Here is a 19,788-nt window from a genome sequence, read left to right as displayed (position 1 = left end):
CTTATTAAATACCAACTTCCAACTTCATGGGTCAAAGTAGCCTTTGGATTTGCTTCCAAAACTGTCTGACATTTCTGATTACCATTTGAGTGAAACAGTCTGCAATTTTCATAATGCAGATAGGTTCGGCTGGTTGAGATTGCTATTTGTATCCTCATCCAGTATTTAAAAAGTACATTTAACTCTTCCAAAAGAATGCTGTTAAATGTTGATTTGACTCATCATCCTTCTCATTTTGAAATTGTTTTAAATCACAAGAGAGGGATTGGAATGCAAGAATGGAGATCTAGCTACTGGGAATAGTAACATAGGTTGCAAGCAATTCTTAATTGCTGGTGCATCCTCAGATGAAAAATAACACTCAGCTTCATTGGGCGAGTGCTGAAACACTTGGTTAATTGATCATGGCAATGAATTAGAGCAGGCCATCAAAAGCAATGTAGAATATTCCCTTAAGGAATGAGGATGCTTCTGATGGCAACACTTGCCTGCTGATAGCTTGGTTATTCTCAAGAATTAAAATGGGTATAACCACAAAACAAACAGGTGTGACACAAAGTGTTGAAGCAACTCAGTGGGTTAACCTGCTGAGTAACTCCAGCGCTTTGAAAGACCTTCGTAAACCAGTGTCTGCAGTTCTTTGCTCCGACAAACAGGTGCAATTTATATTCACTGGAAATGGATCGACTGGGCTTATATTCACTGGAATTTGGGATGAGAGGGGATCTTAAAGAAACATATAAAATTTTGGTAGGATTGGGTAGGGTAGATGCAGGAAAAATGTTCCTGATGTTGGGGGAGTCCAGAACCAGCGGTCACAGTTTAAGAATAAGGGGTAGGCCATTTAGGACTGAGATGAGGAAAAACCTTTTCACCCAGAGAGTTGTGAATTTGTGGAATTCTCAGCCACAGAAGGCAGTGGAGGCCAATTCACTACATGTATTCAAGAGAGAGTTAGAGAGAGCTCAGAGCTAACAGAATCAAGGGATATGGGGAAAAAGTAGGAATAGGGTACTGATTCTGGATGATCAGCCACGATCATATTGGCTCGAAGGGCCAAATGGCCTACTCCTGCACCTATTTTCTACGTTTCTATGTGCATTTTGAGCATATTTAATTGAAATGCAATATGACAATGTGTTTAATACCAAAGAACTGAAATAAACTAACAATTTTAAACTAAAAAGGTAACTACAAAGTAAAACTAAAACCAAAATCAAAACGAACAAATTCCTAGAAATTAATAACACAATAAAAAAGAATGTATCAGTATTTATGGTGGAGTAAAAAAATAGCATGCTGGACACCTCAAGGAAATCAATCCTGAGTCAGAGACTGCACTTACCCCAATTTATATGCAAATTAAAAAAGGCAGACAACAATGGCATTCAAGAGCAAAAAATCAACAAAGCTGAATGATTCGCATTACAGGGATTTGAAGGAAGCAGGCAAGAACAGAAGTGATGCCCAACCATAATCTCCAATTTTGTTTATTCAATTCACAAACTATTCTTTTGGAGTAGAAATTTGCATTTATCACGGCTGGTATCTTATTAAAAAAAAGGTGAGAAAGAGAAACTAGGGAATTGTAGACCAGTTGGTCTAACATCTGGTCTCAGGAAATTGTTGGAGTCTATAATTAAGTATGTACTGACTGCACATCTTGATAAATTTCAATTGATCAGAGAGTTGCATTTGATAATCCCACATAACAGACATTTGGCTTAAGTTGAAGCTTTGGAAGCGAGGACAAATTGGTGGACACATGTAGACATTCAGCATCATGAGTACTGTCCTTTGAGACATCACAAAGTTAAAATATGCCTTTGTAACATCAATAGAATTTGTAATGCAGAACCCCCCCCCCCCCACAAATGATTAGCTGAGATGAACTTCAAAACAACTCCACTTGCAATACAGTGTACCACTTCCAGCAAAGATCTTAAACCAGTAAGTCTGAAGAAGGGTCCCAACCCAAAACGTCACCTGTCCATGATCTCCAGAGATGCTGACTAATCTGCTAAGTTACTCCAGCACCTTGTGTCATTTTTTTCAAACCAGAAAGTTGTTCAATTAATTGAACTGTAAAGTGCAATGGAAATATTACAGACAAGTAATTCTCTCTGGGATAAAATGCATCTGTCTCCAGATCCAGCAGAACTCCCCGTCAATTTCATACTTCCTTCCCCCTATCGTTTCCCCCCCCAGTTACAGCATCATTATGACCTCAACCCAAATGTGATCCACTCTTTGCAAATTTTAACTTTATTAATATGTCATTCTGCTTCAGAATTTATCTACTATCTAGCTCAATACAACTGTGTCCATTCTAGTCGATCCAATCAATGACACACACTCACTGATTCTGTGTTATCAGGCTTGATATCCAGACTTTGATCATTCAAACTCTATTGTTTATGTCCTATCTCACAGCAAGTCCTTTGATCCTTGGTTAAACTAACCCACAATGTTAAAATGCCCCAGTTTGTATTCAAGTACCCCTATTATCCATAACTTTCTCCAGCTGCGTAACACTCCAAAACATTTTTGTAATTCTGGTGTCTTGATCATCTTTCGATTAATTGCTCTGTAACTGCTGTATGTAGATTCTGCTGCTGTGCCCCCAAACATTGCCTCTCTTTTTCCTTTCTTTAAAATATTCCATTTAACAAACTTTGACCAGGATTTTGGTCACCTGCTTGAACATCTTTGTTATATGGCTCATGCTATAAGACTGCTTGTGTTTGTGCTGTGACCGGAGTGAGAAGGGAAGGAATGGGCTATATTAAAAGACCACAGGCTAAAGCACCAAACTCCAGTTGAAAATCAAAACCATTTTTAGTTCCTGCCGATAACTACGTATTTGCCAGTTTTCTGTAGCATAAGACCACTTTTCAAATATTCACAATATATAATGAAGTATTCCTGTGGTCAGTTCCCTAACTTCTATAAAGGGTTAGACACAAAAAGCTGGAGTAACTCAGTGAGACTGGCAGCATCTCTGGAGAGAAGGAATGGGTGACGTTTCGGGTCGAGACCTTTCTTCACACTGGTTAGGGATAAGGGAAATGAGAAATATAGACAACGTGGAGAGATAGAGAACAATGACTGAAAGATATGCAAAAAAGTAACGATGATAAAGGAAACAGGCCATTGTAAGCTGTTTTGTAGGGTGAAAATGAGAAGCTAGTGCGACTTGGGTGGGGGAGAGATAGAGAAAGAGGGAATGCCGGGGCTACCTGAAGTGAGAGAAATCAATATTCAAACCACAGGGCTGTGAGCTGTCCAAGCAAAATATGAGATGCTGTTCCTCCAATTTGCATTTAGTCTCACTCTGACAATGAAGGAGACCGAGGACAGAAAGTTCTGTGTAGGAATGGGAAGGAGAATTAAAGTGTCCAGCAACTGGGAGATCAGGTTGGTTCACGCAGGCTGAGCGAGGTGTTCCGTCCGCCCAGTCTGCGTTTGGTCTCGCCGATGTATAAGAGTCCACATCTTGAACAACAACGAATACAGTAGATGAAGTTGGAGGAGGTGCAAGTGAACTTCTGCCTAACCTGAAAGGACTGTCGGGGTCCCTGAGGGAGGAGGTATAGCGACAGGTTCACTAAAGGGTTCACTTAATTCAAATGCTGGTTGGCCATTATTGTATTTCAACATCACCTATTTTTTAAAAATGTTGTCAATAGGTTTTTGTCTATAATTTTAAGCCTTAGCCAATCTAACAAGTAATCACATTTATTGATGACTGCAATGCATCAAATATCCAGAATTCATTTTAAGAATGTCCAGCCTAGAAATTAAATTGTAATACACTTCGCTTCAGAGTCATGTTGCAGAAAATTTTCTTCTGTTGTGTGATACAAAATGATCATTTTAGGATCTTTAAACATCACTCTGGATATTTGGCAATTGTGAGATATCTTTGTACCCCTGAGGTGATTATCCCATCTGCAGTGCAAGGGATACATTCATTTTGCAACAATGCTCATTTTGGAACTTTGCAGGATAACCTGGATCTTGTGATAGTTCTGGGAAAGGCAAACTCAGGCTAATCCCATGCATTCCATACTGAGAACCCTGTCTGCTAATTCCCCACTCTGCCTCAAGACCCAGCTCCCACAATGTCCTGAAAAACTCTCTATCTGACACCCAACGGTCCTAATCCACACCCAACAACTCACTCAAGAAACAATGCTCTGTTTATCTCCATCACCGACTCAAAGGGTCAGTCACTGATCCATTTTCAATAACCCGACCACCCATCTTGACTCAATGAAAAATCATTTGAATCCTCCCACAGGTAGAATGAGACACTGATGGTTTTCTCACCAACTCCAACAATAGACTGATGTTTCTTCCCCCAGTCACCACAGCATTAGGTTTCATGCCTTCCAAAACACTCTGATTTATGATCTCTCTATTAATCCATCCACCCATCATATCCCACTACTGCCCTCCCCTCTCAGTTCCAACCCCCCACCCAATTGAGTAACAGCACAAAGGTCAGCAGCCTGATAGCATGCGTTCATCCAATGTCATCAAACCCAATCTCGCAATACCAAATACCAGTCTGCAGAGTCTGTTCTATTGTGCTCAGAATGTCATTGCTATCCCACTGCCAAGTCTATCTAACATGGCTTTACGGATGCTGTAGAATTTTCAGACCATTATTCTTTTCGCAAGAAAGATTGACGATGCACAATACTGTAAAAACTGCCTCTGAAATTAGTTAATTTCCCAATTCACTGAGCACGACTGAAAGTTAGCAGAATGAACATATTTTTGACTATAACTGTGACAAACGATGTAAGTCATAATATTTACCGTCTTCATCTGTCTGAATGATAACCTCTTCACCTTCTTTTCTTCCTTCTGGATTTGTCAGAATCATTTTGATGTTGATGTTTGTGTACGGTGGCAGATTCCGAATGGTGTGGAGAGATGCCTTTTGATCCATCTCCACGCACCGGGCTTTGCTTTCATTGTGGCCCACGAAGTAGTGATAGCATACAGTGATGTTAAATGTGTGGCAGCGTGTTACATTGTAGCCCAGTGAATCCAACTCAAGAGCAAGATGTCTGGCATATATCTCTGATATTTTTAGGCTTTTTGGTGACTTCATGGGTTCTATTCAGGAAAACAAAATGTATACATTTTAGGAGCCATAAATTAAAATATTCACTTGCATCACATATTCAACGGAAATTTTTTGAAAGACAAGTTTTAAACAAAACACTCATGCTCAAATGCCTGTTAAAGGATAGACAACAGAATGCTCAGGATAACTCATTTCAATAAGTCAATTCAAAACATCATCTATATACAGAAAAACAACAAGCCACTTAAACTCACTATTTGCCCACTGTTGGCAAACAGTTGTGTGATGACACGAATAAATAAATAAACTATGCAAATGTCAGACATGTTTACTGAGCCTGGTCCTCTGATCACGCAAGTCTATTCAGATAGAAGCAAGCAACTGGAGATGCTGGTTTACACAAAAAGACACAAAGTGCTGGAGCAACTCGGCAGGCCAGGTGGTATCTCTGGTGAACATGGATAGGTGACGTTTCGGGTCGGAACCCTTCTTCAGACTAATTGTGGTGGGGGTGTGGTGTGGGGGAGAGACCTGTAAAGCAGGACAAAGCTGGGCAAAATATAGGTGAATACAGGTAAGGGGAGTTTTTGATAGGGAGATGGTTGGACAAAGGCCAGAGGTGAAAAGATAAAAGGTGTGAGATAAGGATAGAAGAAGGGCAAATTGTGAAACCAGAGGAAGGAATATAGGTGAAAGGGGAGCGGGACGGGAGAAATGGGTGCACTTCCAGATGGGCACATGGGGAGGAGAGTCTTTTGGATATTTTGGACAGGTCAATGTTGGGATGAAATTGGATAATTCAATGTTCATATTGTTAAGTTGGAAGCTACCCAAGCGAACCTATTATTTTTGCACTCCCATCAAATGTTATTGAAATGATACTGGATTGAAATATATATCATCCACGAACCTAATAATGTACATGTTGTATTAGGTTTAGGATTTAGAATATTGCAGGACAAAGTGGTATTAGAAATTAAACTAGAAATTTGCTGCAAGGCATGACTGCTGCAGAAGTGACACTATCATATTATTGAAGTACATTCATCTGAGCAAGGCATATCAATTGCATTTCTTTACTGTTCAACAAAATAATCTGACATTCATTATTCTTCAGTTTTTATTCCTGGTCCCTTTACATCATAAAATTGTGGTAAATCTCAGGGTTGCAATCAAATTTCTTGTGTCTCTTGGATCCAAAAACACCCTTTCCCACATCCAACCATTAATAATAATAAACCATATTTTTTCATAACCTGTACTAAACAGGTTATTCCAACATACAAGAAGAAAATAAATATGCCTTCAGATATTGTTTTCCAATTTGGAAAATTAAAATAAAATAGCACAAATATATAAGTTCTTTATTGTTTAAACAGCTTTGTTCAGTGGGGCAAGGTTTTTTCATAGTTGCATCCCATGTGTTGCTTCGGTATAATTTTCACCAGGATTGTTTTAACATTATTTTTATTCAATATGAAGCACCTGACACCACAGGCTTTCAAACAAAGGAATATCTGGATGAATACAGTTCCATCAATTCTTAAAAAGACTGACACTAGGCAGAACAAAACATCTCACTTGATTGGTACCGCATCAATTACTCACTCCCTCCACCATCAGTAAACAGACACTGACTGCATAGTGTGTCTGATCTACAAAGTCATTGCTGAGAGTCACCTGGGCTACCCTAATAGCACCATTTGTACCTACAACCACTTCTCCTAAGGAGGACAAGGCCTGTAGGTACAGGAAAACAGAACCATCCGTGTGATCCTCTCAAGGTGCACATTACAGTGACTTCCTAGTTTGTCTTCGTTGCTTGCTCTCAATCCAGAAGTGTCCTGCACAGCACAGAATGACTTCAGTTGGTTTAACGTGATGACTCACCACCACTTCTTCAATTATGGATGGACAATAAATGCTTGCCTTACCAATGTGTAGGAAGGAACTGCAGGTAATACACAGATTATGGAAACAAATGTATAATTAGCAAAAATAATCGCACTTTACTTTCATGGGAATTCTTTGTGCCGAGCAACTCATTGACTCTTGGGATGCCAGCATTTTTCTTTCAGAAGGTATCAAGGATGGGGAGAGATCCTATGCTATTTAGAAGAACGAAAAGTAATTTCACTGGAAGATCCAACCCTGATGAGTTTGGAAATGGCATGTTTGATTGCCACCAACTGGGGCTGGGTGCGTAGGAGGGTGCCGAGAGATAAGGTTATTCCAGAAGACAAATGAGGAGAAATTTCTTCACTCAGAGTCCTTGCTCATCTTCTATCCTATGAAACTGTGGATACTCAGTCGCTGAATATCTTGCAGGTTGAGAAAAGTGATCCTGGCCTCGAAAACTCTATGTTATCCTAGTTTCACATCCACTTCCAACACACAAGGAGCAATTTATAGAGGCCAATTAACCTACAAAACTGTACGTCTTTGGAATGTGGGAGAAATCTGGAGCACCCGAAGAAAATCCACATGGTCACAGAAAGAATGTGCAAACACCACAGCACCAGAAGTCAGGTTTCTGGCACTGTGAGGCAATAGCTCTCTCATTGCGTCACTGGGAAAATAGGACAGCATGATGAATTAAAATGGTGCTTGAAATCTTTGATGATGAGGTTGCAAATATTTGACTAGATATTTCAAATTTTGCAAGCTGCTGTCAATGTCACATGAAGGGTGAAGCTAAATGCCGGTTGCCTGTCCAATAGTATCTGGAAGACGTACAGGTATGTAGGTTAATTGGCTGGGTAAATGTAAAAATTGTCCCTAGTGTGTGTAGGATAGTGTTGGTGTGCGGGGATCGTTGGGCGGCACGGACTTGGAGGGCCGAAAAGGCCTGTTTCTGGCTGTATATATATGATATGATATGATATGAAGTTCTTACAATTATGTACAGCATTATTTTCATAGAAAAGGAATCTATTTGAAGACAATTTTTTTTTTTTTTTTTTTTTTTTTTTTTTTTTTATTAAAAGTACGGTAAATTACAATAATACAACAGGTATATCTTAATACATTTTTTATACCGCTTCCTTTTTTTGAGCTTTAAGAAAAAGATAGAAGTAAAGAAGTAAAGAAAGAAAGTGCGCAAGAGTCGTGAAGTGCAAGAGAGTGTTGGGAAAAGAAAGCCCCTTGGAAAAGAAGTTAGAGAAGGAAGTAAAGTAAGAAAGTAGACCCTAGAAAAGAAAGAAAAAAAAAAAAAAAAAAAAAGTAGAAACAATCGCTCTATTATAACATTAAACTCCGCAGGAAGGGGACTACCAACCAAGTCTGTTTTGTTGTTTTACCTCCCGTTACCAGGTCCTGATACCATTTATTTATTTATTTCTTTGTAAAATTACTATTGCACCTCATGCTTGTAATAGGTCCTAGTGTGTGTAGGATAGTGTTGGTGTGCGGGGATCGTTGGGCGGCACGGACTTGGAGGGCCGAAAAGGCCTGTTTCTGGCTGTATATATATGATATGATATGATATGAAGTTCTTACAATTATGTACAGCATTATTTTCATAGAAAAGGAATCTATTTGAAGACAATTTTTGAACTTCGTTCCTGCACAGGCTCATAGAAATCTCTACAGACCTCATGATGAAGGCCTCTTCATCAGTTAATTTATCTTAAGTTTCAAAGTGCTTTTTTAATACACCTCCAGCATACCAATGAATACAGTGGCAAGATTTATTAGCCATTAAGGGAAAAATTCTAAATTGAGAGCCCTATCAGTGTTAAACATTTTGAAACTGTGCTGACAGATGCCAAAGACCAAGCATGAGGCCCCCACAGCTGTTGCATATGAAATGTTCAAAGCTGCTAAATTATCCTATACATCATACTAAAAACAAGTCAACAAAATCTGGAGTGTGATCTATCTTGCCAGCTAGCCATACTGGATACTAATTACACTAATTGCACAACTTATCTGCAACTTACAAAACTGACACTAATTATTAATTATTGTTTATCATATGCATTACAGTGCTATTCTTCTCCATAAAAGCACTAACATTTGTACAACCACTTTGACATATTTGCATTAAAATGTCATAATCTTTCCTATAATTATAGACAGATCCTGATTTTTAAGTGACATCATGGTATTAGCGGACATCTGGTCATCACAGTATGAGGGGATGCCACTGTGTTTACACGCATTTCAAATCACCTGGCAAACATAGAAAGCTCCCAGACCTGCTGCTAATCTTTTGAAATCAGAATGATATGCATCTTCATTTAAGCAGAGATAATTCCTGCAACCTGACTCGTTACAAAATCTCATACACTCATTGTTTACATATATTCATGCACTGATGTGAACTGAGAAAAGCACAGAATACACTCTTCTTAATTCTAATGTTATCTCTAATTAAGAAAAATATGTTGGCCCATATCATCTTTTGATCCACTGCGCATCAAACCCATGTCCTTGCTGTGGATGCACAGTGCAAAATAGGCACCTCTAGTTTTGGCTATTGACTTAGCGGGACTAAGCTGGATGGTGGGCAACCGAGGGCAGCTTCCACTTTTCCAATCAGGCATGTGAATTGGAGTGCCACAGGAGTCATTGGATCCACTGCTGTTCATAATGTACATTAATAATCTGGATGAAAAATGTGGTTAACATTGTTTGTGAATTTACAGATAAAATCAAAATTAGTGATTGTAAAAGGATGCCACTCGTAGGCAGAGTCCTTTACTATATATAAGTTTATTCATAACACTGCACATACATTATGCCCTAGCTGTCCGTGGTCATCACTGGCACTAGAGAGCGAGCTGGAGGTGGGGAAGTTACAATTATACCAAAGACAATGGGGAGTGGTTAGTAGTGGTGAGGTCACTATGTTAAAGGAACATGCACTGATCTACATCCTTCCTCTTGGAAACAAAGTGACCACGGCTCATGCGCTAGGCTCAAACTACAAACAGACTACTCGTACACACCGTACCGGACAGGCGGCCTGACCACTCTCCCAGAGCGGGTGCGCAACCCACCATCCCCGCCGGTCGAAGGAGCAGCATGAACGGGTGCGGGTACAGAGGCCGGGGAACCAGGGGAAGGAGGAGGACTGGGAAGCGATGCACGCACAGGCGAGGGAAGGGTAGGTAGCTGGGGCGACTGCGGATGTACCGGAGCAGGAGGCACATCAGGCACCTTGTAGTGGACGGGAGGCGAATACGGGATCGCGGGGGGCGGTGCAGGTTCGTTTACCAGCATCAGGTGCTGGCGGGTACGACGGTACACGGTACCCTCGTAGTTGACCAGGTACGACCGTGGAGAGTCAGCATTGCCGACGACCACGGCCAGCCGGTGGTGGCCGGAGGACGACTCCATCCGGACAACCTGGCCAGCGAACAAAGGTGGAAGGGGACGGGACGATTTGTCGAAGGAGCGCTTCCGAATGAGCTGCTTCTCAGTGATGCGCTCCCTGACAGCGGCAGGGCTCCGAGCCGTGGGTTTCAGGGATTGCTGGGAGACGGGGATGGGGGGTCTAGTGGTGCGGGACAGGAGGCGCTGCGCAGGGGAACCGAGCGCGGGGTCCCGGGAGATGTTGCGGAGGTTGAGGAGGGCAAGGTACAAGTCCGAACTGTCAAGCCGGCAACGTTCCATCAGCTCCTTAGCGCTGCGGACAGCGCGCTCTGCAAGTCCGTTGCTTTGCGGGTACTCGGGGCTGCTGGTGATGTGGCGGAAGTTCCAGCGATTTGCAAAAACAGCAAACTCCGCGCTGGTAAACTGGCTGCCGTTGTCGGACTGGAGAGATGCCGGGGAACCAAAGGTCGAGAAGTGGCGGCGAAGCTTCCCGATGACCGCAGCAGACGTGAGGGACGGCAGCAGGTCCACCTCGAACCAGCTTGAGTAGGAGTCCACCAGGACCAGGTAGTGTTTGCCACGCCACTCGAAAATATCGGCGGCAACAGCCGTCCACGGCAACTCGGGAGCCGGCTGCTGCAGGAGAGGCTGACGCTGCTGATGAGGTAATAGGCTGTTGCAGGCAGCGCAGGCGGAGACCCTGTCCCGGATCTCCTTGACCATGCCAGGCCAGTAAAACTGTGCTTGGGCCTGGGATAACGTGGCCTCCACCCCTGGGTGTCCGTTGTGGGCGGTGTGGAAGTAGTGATCGCGCAGCGCAGCCGGCACCACAACCTTGTGACCCTTCACCACCACACCCGCGTGCAGCACCAGTTCATCCCGAACCAGGAAGTAGGGCACGGCACCAGCCGGCAGGGAAGACCGTCGTTCAGGCCAGCCACGGCGGATGACGCCCGCAAGCTGTTGGAGGTCCGGATCCGCGGCAGTGTGTGTGACCAGGGACTGCAGCTGCCAAGATGGAACAATGTTGACGTTCAACACCATCAGGTCCGCCGATTCGTACGGATGGCGGGAAATGGAAGGTAGTGGGGCGCGGGACAGAGTGTCTGCCACGAACATCTCCTTGCCTTTGCGGTACACGATTTCGAATTGAAAACGCTGCAGCTGCAGCATCATTCGCTGCAGGCGGGACGATGCTGCGTGGATGGGCTTGTTTAAAATCGAGACCAGCGGCTGGTGGTCAGTTTCGATGGTGAAAGTTTTTCCCAGAACGTAGTCTCTGAACTTGGAGCAAGCGAACACCACGGCAAGGAGCTCCTTCTCAATCTGCGCGTAGCGCTGTTCAGCAGGGGTCATTGTTCGAGAGGCATAGGAGACGGGCAGCTGTCGGTCGTCGTAGAGCTGCAGGCAGGCAGCACCCAGGCCGAACCGAGATGCATCGCAGGTGAGGACAATTGGCCTGTTTAAGTCGAAAAACCGCAAAGTCGGGGTCCGCGCGAGTCTGGACCTCAGGGCTACGAAGGCCGATTGGTGGTGAGGGAGCCAGACCCAGGCATTGTCCTTCTTGGTCAGCTCTCTCAGGGGGGCACTTAGTTCGCTGAGGTCGGGTATGAACTTACCCAGGTAGTTGACCATGCCCAGGAAGCGCTGCAGGCCGGGCACGTCAGTGGGAGCGGGCATTTCGGTGATCGCCGCCGTCTTCTCGGGGTCTGGCTTCAGGCCCCCCGCCGTGAAAACGTGGCCTACGTAGGTGACTTCCGCAACGCGGAACCGACACTTCCTTCGATTAAGCTTGAGGTTTATCTCACGAGCCTTGTCCAGGACTTGGCGGAGGTGTCGGTCATGCTCAGCAATGTCCCTCCCGTACACCAGGATGTCATCCACGATGATGGCGCACGGCAACCCAGCAAACAGCTGCTCCATCGTACGCTGAAAAACCTCGCTTGCCGAGTTGATACCAAAAGGCATGCGGAGGAAACGGAACCTGCCGAACGGTGTGCTGAAGGTGGTCAGGAAGGAGGAACGTGCGTCCAGCGGGATCTGCCAAAAGGAGCTCTTGGCATCCAGGACCGAGAAAACTGTGGCTGGACCGACCTGTGCCGCGACGTCCTCCACCGTCCGCATGGGGTAGTGCGGGCGTTTAATAGCCAGGTTCAGGTCCTTGGGGTTGATACAGATCCTGATCTCGCTCGCGTCCTTCTTGGCAGCGACCACCATGGTGGAGACCCACTGGGTGGGGGCACTCACCTCCTTGAGGATGCCCAAGTCCACCATGCCACGTAGTGTGGACTCCACGCGGCCCTTCATGGCAAAAGACACACGGTGGGCCGGTCTGACCACTGGGTCGACCCCCGGGTCCACAACGATCTTGTAGGCACAGGGCAGCTTCCCCAGGACGTCATCAAATCGGTCAGGGTACTCGACCAGGGGGTCCATGGGGGCCTGCACCAGGTGGATGTCGCGGTGAAATGAGACCAAACCAAAGTCCTGGCATGCACGGGCGCCCAGCAGGGTGACGTTTTCAGATGCTAGCAGGAGGAACGTGAGGGGCCGAGAGGTATCCAGAACAGTACAGACAACCGTTGCCTTTCCCACGGCAATCAGAACGCCTCCCCCATAGGCATGGAGGCGGGAGTTGTCAGGAGTAACCCTCTCCCCCGAATTTATCTGCTGGAAGAGGCCCACAGACATAACATTGGCAAACGCCCCAGTGTCGACCTTGGCAGGGAAGGAGTGTCCATTGACTGTAACTTGCACGGATGGATCCGTTATCAATGCAGGTGCTCCCAAGAGCGAAAACACCAGAGAGTCTCCATGGGAGGAAGTCGTATCTGAGCCATCGAGGACCTCATGTTGGTACCGGGAACCGGTTGCGTTATCGCTTGCAAGGTTGTTTAGACTCCCTCTAGGAGCAGGGACAGGTCTCCCACGAGAACGACAGGCTGCAGAAAAATGGTTCTGCTTCCCACATGAATTACAAGTTTTGCCCTGCGCTGGGCAAATGTTATACCTGTGTGACGAGAAGTTGCAGTTTGGGCATCTGCGAGGGGTGGCCATAGTGGGCGCGGAGGGGGCGACCCTGGGCTGTGGGTCATTCAATCGCCGGCGGCTGGTGAAATTTATGTCCTGGGGGGCCGGCCGGGATACTGAGCCAACAGCAGAGGCCATTCGTGCGGCATGTATTGCGTCCGTAAGCGACAGGTCAGGCTTCATTAGGAGCTCATCCCGCAGCCTAGAGTTTAGGAGACCGTTGACCAGGACGTCCCTGATCATCTCGTCGGGTGTAATCGTTTGGAGGCGGCACCGCCGAGCCATATGTCTTAAGGATGCAATAAAGGCGTCAACGTGCTCCCCTGGAGTCTGACGCCGCGAGAAAAATTTAAAACGTTCGATGATATTGTTGGTGGGTATGTCGCACAGGGCAGTGAACTTAGCAATGAGACATACCGGGTCGTTGCGGTCCTCTGGAGGGACGAATTGGAACGACGCATAGCGTTCCATTGCCTCCGGACCAGCCAGGTTGAGGAGCAGGTGGGCTTTTATCGCAGCAGTCGCATCAGGATGGGCAATGGCTATATAGTGTTCGTAGTCCCGCTGGAAGACAGTCCAGCGGTGCACGATGTCCTCATCGAAAACGAGCGTGTCCGGACGACGACACGAGGAAGACATGGCAAAGTGGAAGGAGGGGACACAATTGGGAGAAACAAATAATAAAATAAAAAACCGATAAACAGGAGGCGCAAGTCTACCGATCTGACACCATGTAAAAGGATGCCACTCGTAGGCAGAGTCCTTTACTATATATAAGTTTATTCATAACACTGCACATACATTATGCCCTAGCTGTCCGTGGTCATCACTGGCACTAGAGAGCGAGCTGGAGGTGGGGAAGTTACAATTATACCAAAGACAATGGGGAGTGGTTAGTAGTGGTGAGGTCACTATGTTAAAGGAACATGCACTGATCTACAGTGATAAAGTAGACTGTGATGTTTACAACAACATCTCAATTAGGAAGGTTGGTGAACGGATGGCAAATGCAATTTAACTATGACATAAGTGAGGGGTTACATTTTAGTATGTCAAACAAGGGCAGGATATATACAAGTAAATGGGAGAGCCTTGGAGAGTGTTGCAGAACAGAGGGATCTGGGAAAACTGGTGCATGTTTTACAAAAAAGTGGCTAATCAGGTGGACTGTGTTGCGGGAGGTGTTTGGCACGCTTGCCTTCATTGGAAGGGTACTAAGTACAAAGGTCGTCCCATAATGACGCCGCTGTACAAGTCATTGGTGAGATCACACTTGGAGTAATGTGAGTAGCTGGCCGCCAAACTCTAGGAAGAATGATATTAAGATGGAAAGAATGCAAAAGAGATTCACCAGGATGTAATCTGGGGTTGCAGGTTTCAGTTGTAGGAAGAGGTTGGATAGGAATGGACTTTCATTAAAGTGCAGGAGGTGTGCAGTAACTTTATTAAGGTGCAAAAAGTGATAAGGAACATGGATAAAGTGAACACTCAGTCTTTTTCACAGGGGAGAGGATTCTAATACTAGAGGACATAAACTCAAGGTGAGAGGAGAGGAATTTAAGAAGGGCATTATGGGCAACCATATTATTATGGGCAACCAAGATTATTAAGGGGTTGGACACGTTAGAGGCAGGAAACATGTTCCCAATGTTGGGGGAGTCCGGAACCAGGGGCCACAGTTTAAGAATAAGGGGTAGGCCATTTAGAACGGAGATGAGGAAAAACATTTTCAGTCAGAGAGTTGTAAATCTGTGGAATTCTCTGCCTCAGAAGGCAGTGGAGGCCAGTTCTCTGAATGCATTCAAGAGAGAGCTAGACAGAGCTCTTAAGGATAGCGGAGTCAGGGGGTATGGGGAGAAGGCAGGAACGGGGTACTGATTGAGAATGATCAGCAATGATCACATTGAATGGTGGTGCTGGCTCGAAGGGCCGAATGGCCTCCTCCTGCACCTATTGACTATTGTCTAACCTTTTCACTGCAAGAGGAGTCCGCATCTGCAATGAACTATCAATGGGAGCTATGGAGCTATCTGCCCACATATTATGACTTTTAAAATACATTTGTACAGACAAATGGATGGGAAGGGTTTATTGTGCTCTGGGCCAAATGAGACTTGCCCACTAAGCCAAACTTGGTTAACATGGATAATCACCACTTCACACCTACTCAGAGCCTGACTCCAGTCGGCAAAGACTGGACCCTTCCCCACCCACAACAACCCCACTGCAGGACCCCCTGCAGTTTGCATACCAGGCCAATAGATCAGTGGACCCTAGGCCTGCACTTCATCCTCCAGCACTTAGACTGCGAGGGGACCTATGCAAGGATTTTGTTTGTGGATTTTAGCTCTGCATTCAACACCATTGTGCCAGAGCTACTACACTCCAAACTCCCAGTTGACCATGCCTGAACCCCTCTGTCAGTGGATCACCAACTTCCTGACAGATATCTGTGAAGTCATTTAAGTTCCTTGGAACCATCTTCCCAGGGACCCTAAATGGGAGACCACTATCGACTCCACAGTCAAAAGGCCCAACAGAGGAGGTACTTCCTGCGGCAGCTAAGAAAACACAATCTGCCACAGGCAATGATGGTCCAGTTTTATACTGCCATCATAGTCTGTCCTCACCTTCTCCATCATGGTCTGGTTTGGCTCAGCCACCAGGCATGACATCCGGAGGCTGCAGCGCATCGTTCAATACGCCAATAAGGTTGTTGGCTGCAACCTTCCCCCCATCGACAAACTGTACACTGCAAGGGCCAGGAAGTGAGCGGGTAAGATCATCTCTGACCCCTCTCACCCTGGCCACAAACTCCTTGAAGCACTTCCCTCCTGAAGGCGACTCTGGACTGTCAAAACCGCCACAGGCAGAGACAAAAACAGCTTTTTTTCCACAAACAGTAGCCCTATTCAACAACCGAGTCTGTAGCCTCCTTTTGCTCTGGTATTTTATTTCATTCTTCACATGTTTAAATTATAATGTTTTATTCTTAATTGGTTACTGTATGTCGTGTTGTTACTTGCGAGCTAAACACCAAGGCAAATTCCTTGTATGTATACATACTTGGCTACTAAAATGTATTCAATTCAATTCAATTAGGTGGGCCAAAGGGCCTATCTCCATGCTGCACTGCTCTATGGTTCTGTGGGATCATGCAGCACTTACTCTTCCTTCCCACCAAGGTGGTTAATGTCTAATAGTTTGGGTTTCTAGTTCTGTTGCTTTGACAAACACTGGCACAAAAAAGGTTGAATACCAGTCAACCTTTAGGGCTACTAATGCCTAACCTATGGAAGCCCTGTACATTGGGAGGCCAACGGGATAGATGAGGATGCTTCGGCAGGATTGATTGGGATGGATTTACCTGCTGCCGTGGGGCTCCAGGTATCTTCTCCATCGTGGTAATGGGACATTTCCGTCTGCCTTATCTCCAGCTCCACCCCCAATCTGAGCTTCAATAATTAAGGGCTGGTTCAAGCCGAGCAGACTCACTAACTCAGAGTCAGTGAAGCCGGCTGGCAGCAGCTCCTCCTGTATCTGCTGGCTCTCCTGTCACAGCTGTTTCTGCCACCCTCTCCCACTTACTGCTTTTTGTTCATTTCCAGCTAACTAACTGTTCAGGTTACGAACAGTTTTCAGGACAGGAACCCTATCGTAACCTGGGTACTGCCTCGTGATGGAGAGCAGTTAGGATGGATACTTGACATGAGCTACTGCTTTCAGCAATAACCAACTTCAAGTAAATTACTGTGAATTATACGAGGTTCCTTGAATGTTGACACCGCTTCTCAAGGTAGTGTAAGAAAATATCTGCAGATGCTGGTACAAATCCCAAAGAGGAGGAAAGATTCCAAGGGGAGTAAGAGGCACCCGTGGCTGACAAGGGAAGTCAAGGACAGCATGAAAATAAAAGAGAAGAAGTATAACAAAGCAAAGAAGCGTGGGAAGCCAGAGGATTGGGACTCTTTTAAAGAGCAACAGAAGATGACTAAGAAGGCAATACGGGGAGAAAAGATGAGGTATGAGGGTAAACTAGCCAATAACATAAAGGAGGATAGTAAAAGCTTTTTTAGGTATGTAAAGAGGAAAAAAATAGTCAAGACAAATGTGGGTCCCTTGAAGACAGAAGCAGGGGAATTTATTATGGGGACCAAGGAAATGGCAGACGAGTTGAACCGGTACTTTGGATCTGTCTTCACCAAGGAAGATACAAGCAATCTCCCAGATGTTCTAGTGGCAAGAGATCCTAGGGTGTCGGAGGAACTGAAGGAAATCCACATTAGGCAGGAAATGGTGTTGGGTGGACTGATGGGATTGAAGGCTGATAAATCCCCAGGGCCTGATGATCTGCATCCCAGGGTACTTAAGGAGGTGGCGCTAGAAATTGTGGACGCATAGGTGATCATTTTCCATTGTTCTATAGATTCAGGATCAGTTCCTGTGGATTGGAGGGTAGCTTATGTTGTCCCACTTTTTAAGAAAGGAGGGAGAGAGAAAACGGGAAATTATAGACCAGTTAGTCTTACATCAGTGGTGGGGAAGATGCTGGAGTCAATTATAAAAGACGAAATTGCGGAGCATTTGGATAGTAGTAACAGGATCGTTCCGAGTCAGCATGGATTTACGAAGGGGAAATCATGCTTGACTAATCTTCTGGAATTCTTTGAGGATGTAACTAGGAAAATTGACAGGGGAGAGCCGGTGGATGTGGTGTACCTTGACTTTCAGAAAGCCTTCGACAAGGTTCCATATAGGAGATTAGTGGACAAAATTAGAGCACATGGTATTGGAGGTAGAGTACTGACATGGATAGAAAATTGGTTGACAGACAGAAAGCAAAGAGTGGAGATAAATGGGTCCCTTTCAGAATGGCAGGCAGTAACTAGTGGGGTACCGCAAGACTCAGTGCTGGGACCGCAGCTATTTACAATATACATTAATGACTTGGATGAAGGGATTAAAAGTACCATTAGCAAATTTGCAGATGATACAAAGCTGGGTGGTAGTGTGAACTGTGAGGAAGATGCTATGAGGTTGCAGGGTGACTTGGACAGGTAGTGTGAGTGGGCGGATGCATGGCGGATGCAGTTTAATGTGGATAAGTGTGAGGTTATCCACTTTGGTGGTAAGAATAGGAAGGCAGAGTATTATCTGAATGGTGTCAAGTTAGGAAAAGGGGACGTACAACGAGATCTGGGGGTCCTAGTGCATCAGTCACTGAAAGGAAGCATGCAGGTACAGCAGGCAGTGAAGAAAGCCAATGGAATGTTGGCCTTCATAACAAGAGGAGTTGAGTATAGGAGCAAAGAGGTCCTTCTGCAGTTGTACAGGGCCCTAGTGAGACCGCACCTAGAGTACTGTGTGCAGTTTTGGTCTCCAAATTTGAGGAAGGATATTCTTGCTTTTGAGGGCGTGCAGCGTAGCTTTACTAGGTTAATTCCCGGAATGGCGGGACTGTCCTATGTTGAAAGACTGGAGCGACTAGGCTTGTATACACTGGAATTTAGAAGGATGAGAGGGGATCTTATCGAAACGTATAAGATTATTAAGGGGTTGGACACGTTAGAGGCAGGAAACATGTTCCCAATGTTGGGGGAGTCTAGAACAAGGGGCCACAGTTTCAGAATAAGGGGTAGGCCATTTAGAACGGAGATGAGGAAAAACGTTTTCAGTCAGAGTGTTGTGAATCTGTGAAATTCTCTGCCTCAGAAGGCAGTGGAGGTCAATTAGACAATAGACAATAGACAATAGACAATAGGTGCAGGAGTAGGCCATTCAGCCCTTCGAGCCAGCACCGCCATTCAATGCGATCATGGCTGATCACTATCAATCAGTACCCCGTTCCTGCCTTCTCCCCATACCCCCTCACTCCGCTATCCTTAAGAGCTCTATCCAGCTCTCTCTTGAAAGCATCCAACGAACTGGCCTCCACTGCCTTCTGAGGCAGAGAATTCCACACCTTCACCACCCTCTGACTGAAAAAGTTCTTCCTCATCTCCGTTCTAAATGGCCTACCCCTTATTCTCAAACTGTGGCCCCTTGTTCTGGACTCCCCCAACATTGGGAACATGTTATCTGCCTCTAATGTGTCCAATCCCCTAATTATCTTATATGTTTCAATAAGATCCCCCCTCATCCTTCTAAATTCTAGCATTCAAGAGAGAGCTAGATAGAGCTTTTGATAGCGGAGTCAGGGGGTATGGGGAGAAGGCAGGAACGGGGTACTGATTGAGAATGATCAGCCATGATCATATTGAATGGCGGTGCTGGCTCAAAGGGCCGAATGGCATACTCCTGCACTTATTGTCTATTGTCTAAATCAAAGGTATTTATTC

At 45.2% G+C, this 19,788-nt stretch overlaps 1 protein-coding gene across 8 annotated transcripts in view; it reads right to left on the bottom strand.

Moving 5' to 3' along the window:
* ptprk (protein tyrosine phosphatase receptor type K) overlaps positions 1-19,788 on the bottom strand; it is a 503,565-nt gene that overhangs the window by 160,324 nt on the left and 323,453 nt on the right. For all 8 annotated transcript variants that reach the window (XM_078399543.1, XM_078399544.1, XM_078399546.1 and 5 more), the window contains one exon: positions 4,828-5,130. In XM_078399543.1, the coding sequence (XP_078255669.1) occupies positions 4,828-5,130 (303 nt within the window). The remainder of the gene's footprint in view (positions 1-4,827; positions 5,131-19,788) is intronic.

This window comes from Rhinoraja longicauda, chromosome 5 (assembly GCF_053455715.1).
Source record: "Rhinoraja longicauda isolate Sanriku21f chromosome 5, sRhiLon1.1, whole genome shotgun sequence".
Taxonomy (NCBI): Eukaryota; Metazoa; Chordata; class Chondrichthyes; order Rajiformes; family Arhynchobatidae; genus Rhinoraja; species Rhinoraja longicauda.
Note: the sequence above shows the minus strand (reverse complement) of the source record. Positions and strands in the feature narration are given on the sequence as shown.